We start from the raw sequence: 7578 nt of genomic DNA, 5'->3' as shown, positions 1-7578 counted from the left end.
ACTTTTGTATTTGGTTTTTCATTGGCAAACTGGATTACTCAGAAAAAGAACAGAGTTCCCCTAATCTGTCCTAATTCCTTTTCCTTTTGCCATCAATTTACCCTGAAACAGAGAATAGTTAAAAAGCCCACGTGGGGGAATATGCATGTCAATATTGACTTGTCCGATCGTACCATAGACTATCACGTGAATAATGCATTATGTTAAACGTCTTTTCACTATAGCCGATCTGAACGTGTAAAAGTGCATGTGTGTATGTCTACAGTCTAAAAACATTGTAACCAAGATACTCTTCTTTCTCACACCACAAGCGCCTGCGCACCTGCAGACAAGGTGCTAACCACTCCAGGTGCTGATAGGTCCGCTCCATCATCGCCGGAGGGAGGGGTCATATATGGGAATTTGGTATTCGTTGAACAATAAAATACCTGTTGGCTATTAAAAAAAAGGGGAAGGAAAACGGAAAGGGCTAAACCAGAGTTATCAAAACGAGGAATTACAGTAGAAGCAAACTCCCTTGCTCAAGGCGGCAAGGCGTCAGGAAATTTGAACCATGGATTCAAAATACTGTATGCTGCTGAAATATATGTTATTAAGTATCGGATTGTGCAAGGTAAGAATGTAATTTAATATTCGTGTTTCAGAATTGATTCCGAGTCAAAAATGTGTACGGAATGGCATTCTGGAACGCATTTATCTTTAATCCCAGGCCACTTTGCTGACAGCAACTGCTCGTTAGGCTACCGTTAACTTAAAAAGTTATGCAGTAACTTTTCTGTGAAAATCTATACTGAAAGAGGAACAGTTGTTGTAACACAAAAAGCAAGATTCAGCATCAATCAAATATGATTTTCAGCCAAGACTAGCCTATAGGCTACTTAGAATAATAATTAAAAACTGTCATTTTTCCGTTTTATCTTCAGATATGTGCAGCCCAAAATGGTAATTCAACTTTTTTTTTTATCAAAAGATTATTAAGGCTGAAATATGTTGAAGCCTGTTTTCATTTTCTAGCTGAATTGTAATTAGAGTCCGCTCTTCTTTCAGATGTATCAATATTCACGGTCACCTCAAAAAGTATGACCGTACGCTGGAGTAGTTATTCTGGGGCCAGCTCCTATATTGTCACAGTCACGGCGAAGAATGTTCACAGCACACCAGTTACCACTTCGTTTAGTGGAAATATCGTGATGGGCTCGATACAACCACTCTCACCTAACACCTTGTACATTGTGCGCGTGGACGCCATGGACTCCGACAACGTTCTGAGCAGCGGAGAGACAGAGGGGCTCACGGGTGAGTTTTATTTGAACGCCATCATCCTTGACAATGACGCTGAAGTTTTAGCTTGCTCATTTGTCGTGTGATTGTGTACCTGGCAGCTCCCGCGGGGTCACAAATCTACCAGGCCTACTCAAAACAGAGCGTGAGCATAACAGTGGAGTTTGAAGTGAAGCCTGGAGCCACCCACTACATCCTGCGGGCTCAGACCCTGGACGGGGAGTTCTTCTCTGAAACTGCAGTCAGCAACTCCCCCGGCACCGTGGATAACCTGCAGCCCTACACCACCTACTCCCTGAACGTCTTGTCTGTCAACAGCGGAGGAAGAAGTCAGCCATCTTTACCAAAAGTGTCCCGCACAGGTATCCCATCATTACTTGTAGGATGTCCACCTGTCTATGAAGAAATCTTATCATCACAACTCTTAAATGCATTAGGCTACTTTGAACTTAGTTTAAATGGTCCCACTTTTGGTGCCCACGTAACATTTGTATTGGCTCTTCCTTCAATCCTCACTCTACCTGAAATTATAATACATGAAGGCAAATATGAATTCTTCTACCTCCTCTGGAAGAGAACGAATATGCAACTTTAGACCTGATGTGAAAGAAGTATATTATTTCCCATGTCTATTGTGGTGTGGAAGTCTAAAACCTCATTGGCCATCAGTGGTAACTGTATCCACCTCTGCACTTTGGACAAACATACAATAAGGAAAGATAGACCCTGAGAACTAGGCTGTCTCTTGTCCCAAGGGACTGCTTGATGTAATCCAAGACACAGATCATTGATTTCATTTCACACCCAATGACTTTTGCATTGTTATTTATTATAACCAAAATTGTTATGTTATAAAGTAATAACATAAAACACAACATTTATTTCATTTGTTTGATGATAATCAAAGCATTGATTTCATTTATTTGATGATAATCATATTTCCCCCATTACATCCAACCAATCCTAAGCACATTATATTGGTTCCTAAATGTGATTCTCTCAGTGGTCATGTTTAAGTGAAAAGGGGCCTGTAGGCCTGAAGCATAGGAAACTCTGAAACCCACTCTTCCTGTTTGATTTCCCTCAGTGATTGAAGCTCCTGCCATGAACACCACCTCTCCCAGCAACGACACCATCATTGTGAGCTGGGAGCCAGTGGAGCACGCTGTGCTGTACAGCCTGTGCATCATCATGCAGGGTTCAGGCAACCGCTTCAAAGTCAACACCACTGACACCACCTACACCTTCTCCAACCTGGAGTCTGGCACTATCTACTGCATCAAGGGCTACGCCTGGGACCCGGACGGCAACATGGGCGATGACCTTACCGTCTGTCAGATTACACGTAAGAAAATGGGCACCAGCATCACCATGGTAACACAGATTACTCAGTTTCTTAAGGTTTACATGCAGCTAAGTGATAGGTTAAAGGTCCAGCTAAAAAAATCTGAATGTTCACCAACCTCACTTCAGTAACAGTAATTACAGTGTGATTACACATGGACCAACCTCACTTCAGTAACAGTAATTACAGTGTTATTACACATGGACCAACCTCACTACAGTAACAGTAATTACACTGTGATTACACATGGGGTTACATTGGCATACAGTCAAATGATCAATTAAAGCTTCAAGTGGATCAGATAAGAAATAGAAAAGATTCTGACTGACCTTGATCTGAATTAAATGATATCTGATTGAATGGACTTTTGATTATCTATTAAATAGATTGATAATACAGAACAAGAGAAACATGACACCTAAAGGAACATAAAAGGCACAAAGAGACACATTTCATTGTTATATCAATCTGTTGATGCCATTGTTTATCCAATGAAATCAGAAAGAAAATAGAGCAAACAAGCAAACACATAGAACTAATAGCAGTGATCCTTCACTCTATTGATCTTCTGGTCTATATTTCTTTCTTTCTACATCCAACCCTCCCTAGGGCCCTCCAATCCATTGGAGGTGGAGGTGTTTTTGACCCCCGGCCGAACCATGGGTATGGCTGTGTCTTGGTCAGAGGTTCATGGAGCAGAATCCTACCTGGCCCACACCTCCACTGACCAGAACTGCAGCTCCAGCGTGGAGAGCTACTGCCTGATCACCGCGCTCTCCTGTGGCCAGAACCTCACGGTCACTGTCACTGCAGAGAACCAGGCAGGCCCCGGAGTCCCGTCCCAGGAGGAGCAATTCATCCCCTGTACGTATCCCACAATGCCACAACTGGAGGACATTGTATTAGACCAGTATTATATGCTGTGTGAAGAATACTCTATACATTTGTGTGCTTGGCATGGTGAAATACACACACACACAAACCCACACATGCAAATACATACAGGCACACAAACACACAGACACACACGCACACATGCTGTGTATATATTGTATGTAAACCACCCACAGCTTCAAGTCACATAACTGCCAGTGAGTCACATCACCCTGGGCCATGTCTCCCTCCTCAGTCCCTTGCCCTCCTGATTCTGCGTGGGTGGAGGAGAGAGAGGCTGGCATGTGCTCCTTCATGTGGAGTGAGGTTGCCTTCGCCGACTTCTACATCGCCTACGTGAAGCACGATGATGGCTTGGAGGACCGCTGCAACACAACGGACACCTTCTGCCAGTTCCCCTGCCTTTGCGGCTACACCTTCTTCCCCACCGTCTTCGCCTACAACCAGGCCGGTCCCAGCCTGCCGGGACCCGTCCTTAACTACACCACAAGTATAAGCTGCACTGCTCACAGCAGCGACATGGAAGTTAGCACAGCTTGATGCAACACAGCACAGTCTTTATTACACCACTTATATACTGTGTACACAAGCAATGTGCAGAACAGCAAAACACATGCAATATGCATATACAACTAACTGCCATGACAGAACCAGTTAGCGATAATGTTAAGCAAAGTTTTTCAACACAGGACAAAGGCTCCCTTTGAACATATTGTTTTTCATTTAAAACAGAGGACACAACTCTCAATTATACTTTCAATCCCCTCCGAATTTATTTGTCAATAAAATGGCATGGCATAGGAAAGTCATCCAAGGCCATAATTGCTCAAATATGTCTATATAAGACTGACTCAAATATTTTCTGAAATGTTTTTTTTTGTCTTTTCTTGAATCTGTGGTACAGTTCCTTGTTGTCCAGAGGATGTGTCTGTGTCACTGGTTTCCACGGAGACCCTTGAGATCACGTGGATGGCAGTGCGTGGGGCGGAGCTGTATGAAACCATAGCAGCTGACCAGAATGACATAATCCACTGCAACGACACGGTGCCAGTGTGTGCCCTCTCTGACCTGCGGTGCAACAGCCGCTACAGCGTGGTGGTCAGACCCTGCAGTGAGATCAGCGGCTGCAACAACACATGCAGAGCGCATACACAGGAGACAGGTAACACATGCAGAGTGCATACACAGGAGACAGGTAACACATGCAGAGTGCATACCCAGGAGACAGGTAACACATGCAGAGTGCATTCACAGGAGACAGGTTACACATGCATACACACCTGCATTGTACATTCACTCTGTGGGCAGGGAACATAATCACACACACCCAGACACATCCATACCACATCCACACAGAACTTGTGTAACAAGTCATCCCCTCTCCTTTCAGCCCCCTGTGCCCCAGAGATTGTCAACATCACCAAGACGGCGGTGTCGCGCGTGCTGATCCAGTGGAGTGCAGCCAACACCGAGGCCAACTACACGGTTAACGCGGTGGGACGCACCAACTCACACAGCTGCCACTCCTCTGGCACCGCCTGTGAGATCAGCGACCTGGCTTGCGGCACCATTTTCGATGTCAGCGCCTACGCCAGGGCCACCGTCGAACGCAGCCTGCCCAGCTTCACGCACACACTGGAGACAGGTAGGCACACATGCGCATGTGCACAAACACACACAATTTGGAGACAGCATATATAGTACCTGGTGTCAGCATATATAGTACCTGGTAATAGCCATGAACGTACTATAAAGCCTGATGTTTAAATACTGTAAAGCCTTTATAGGCCCTATACCTTTGATCTCTGTACCAAATTCATGGAAAGTGCAATAAAATACAGATAAAGGATCACATTACATTGCATAAAGCAAGGCATGAAACCTGTCTATAGTGATTATGCAACAATAGCAGCTTTGCATAAATTCACTAAAGTAGAAGCTGAGGTTACACCTGCGAGCACTTCCAATGTGTGTATAATGTACATATCATATACCTCAAACACAAAAAGAACGTGGCGCAGGCTTTGAGCAGGTGTGACTGGCCAGATGAATGGAACGTGCGTCAAAAACGTGAGCAGAGCCGAAATTGTAGTTAAGTTTCACACATTGAGAGCTGAGTAACAGAATAAGAAGATCTTCTGTGATTGTCACGACAAATGTAACGGGGTTTCCCATGGCTATACCAAACACATTTCACCACAACACTGCCCAACATTTTTATTGGGTGAACACTGTCTGTCTGTCTCTCTGTGTCTCTCTAGAGCCCTGCTGTCCTGTGAACCTGACGGTAGAGCAGGTTACCCAGGCAATGACCCAGGTCACATGGTCAGCAGCCACAGGGGCTCGCTCCTACATCACCTCTCTCAACTCGCCCAGAGGACACGCCAAGTGCCACACCATGGACACACATTGCATCATGGGATGCATCACCTGTGGTACCAACTACACTGTCACCCTGGAGGCCATCAGCAAAACCGGACACAAGAGAGAGTGCAGCTACCATGGCTTCTCCTCTAGTAAGGGCACAGGGAAGCCATTTTGGGCAGGGAAAGCTACCAGCACCAGATTAGACATTCATTCATTCATTCATTCAGTCATAAAAAAATACAATAACATTACAGAATAAATGCTGACAAAATGAGATATTATAAGGACTTGTAACAGGTTTTTTCTTGTAACAGGTTTTTAACAGCTTTTCATTTTCTGAAGGGGAAAAAAGTATGTATAGACTAACATAAGTACATAAATGTAAGTTTAAGAACAGATTCAGGGAGTTTGTTTGTGTCCCAGGTGCATGTTGCCCGTCGAGCGTGAGGCTGTACCGCATGGCAAACAACACACTGCGGGTGTACTGGCGCTCTTCAGGCAGCCTGCACAACTACGTGGCCGACCTGTACGGCACCAGCTCCAACTACACCTGCACCCCACCCATGGGCTCCAACTACTGCGACGTCTCTGAGATTGTCTGCGGGGAGGTGTACACAGTGGTGGTAGCGCCTCTGGCCCAGGACGGCACCAACATCACCTTCTGCCCCAGGAGGATGTACTCAGGTGTGTGTGTGTGTGTGGGGGGGGGGGGGGGGGGGGGGTATTTCACTTGGTAGAAATGTTTGGGAAGAGTGGAAAGTATGCAAATATGTTTAGATGCTAGATAGTTAATACAACTCATTTTGGATGGAGCAGAGATTTTAAACAACTGTCAATAATATGTGTAAGCTGTAAGATTTTGCCATATGCCAGACTTGAAATAAAGATTTTAATCTAGCTGGATTTAGCTATCGAAAGAGGAAATTGAAATGAAAAACTTTGACATCAGAAATGAATGCTCATTTAAAAAACAATACTACATCCATACATTGCTTTTTTATCCCCTACAATCTGTTTCTTTGCAGTGTCATGCTCAGGAAATACTCTCGGAATGGGTAGGCATTGACCAAGATACACTTCTACACCTCTGCCTAAAGAAACTGATTCTGTTAAAATATATGAATCCCAAGAGATGGCTTGTGCTGTATCCACTGTTGTGTGTTTTCTCTCCTTCTGTAGTGATCTACCGTGGAAAGAGGAGTGTTGATTAACCAGAGCCAAAGTAAGTACCTCAACAGGTACATACCTGTACTGTAAGCTGTTTCGGAAAAAAAATGACCATTAAATGAATGAGTGTATTAAATGTTAAAAAAAATCATAATTTAAGAAAATGTGAAAAAGCTGGATCTTATGACTATAAAGCAGCAGTAAGGAGTGTTGGTTGAAAACTGTCAATCTAACTGCTGAAAAGCCACGCAAAAACCTTACAAACACGAATAACCTCACAGTTGCCACTTAGGGAAAAGCTTGCTGAGTTCATGTCTTTTGGTGATAGTGATAGCAATATTGGGCTGTGAAAGTAAAAAAAAAAATGTCCAGCCCAACCACAAAACTGCATAGAGAATAGCCTAGGCGGCTAGTTTCGACCACAGGCATGTTTATTTGTCGTTCAATTGACCAAATACCTTGAATAATGTATTTGAAGATGATAACAGTAATAGTTGCCCAAAAAAAAGTGCTTCAAAAAAGTG

General features: G+C 44.0%; 1 protein-coding gene across 1 annotated transcript; it reads left to right on the top strand.

Moving 5' to 3' along the window:
- Positions 1–1055: 1055 nt before the first annotated feature.
- Positions 1056–7098, top strand: fndc7a (fibronectin type III domain containing 7a; the record flags this gene model as incomplete). Its single annotated transcript, XM_080837181.1, has 11 exons — positions 1056–1296; positions 1383–1643; positions 2369–2626; positions 3236–3490; positions 3756–4010; positions 4425–4682; positions 4911–5165; positions 5782–6036; positions 6311–6571; positions 6913–6942; positions 7067–7098. The coding sequence occupies exons 1-11, from the start codon at positions 1080–1082 to the stop codon at positions 7096–7098; spliced, it is 2337 nt and encodes a 778-aa protein (XP_080693307.1). The 5' UTR covers positions 1056–1079.
- Between the last annotated feature and the right edge of the window lie 480 nt (positions 7099–7578).

This window comes from Sprattus sprattus (genome assembly GCF_963457725.1).
Source record: "Sprattus sprattus genome assembly, chromosome: 4".
Lineage (NCBI taxonomy): Eukaryota > Metazoa > Chordata > Actinopteri > Clupeiformes > Clupeidae > Sprattus > Sprattus sprattus.
This window is presented reverse-complemented; position numbering and strand designations above follow the sequence as displayed.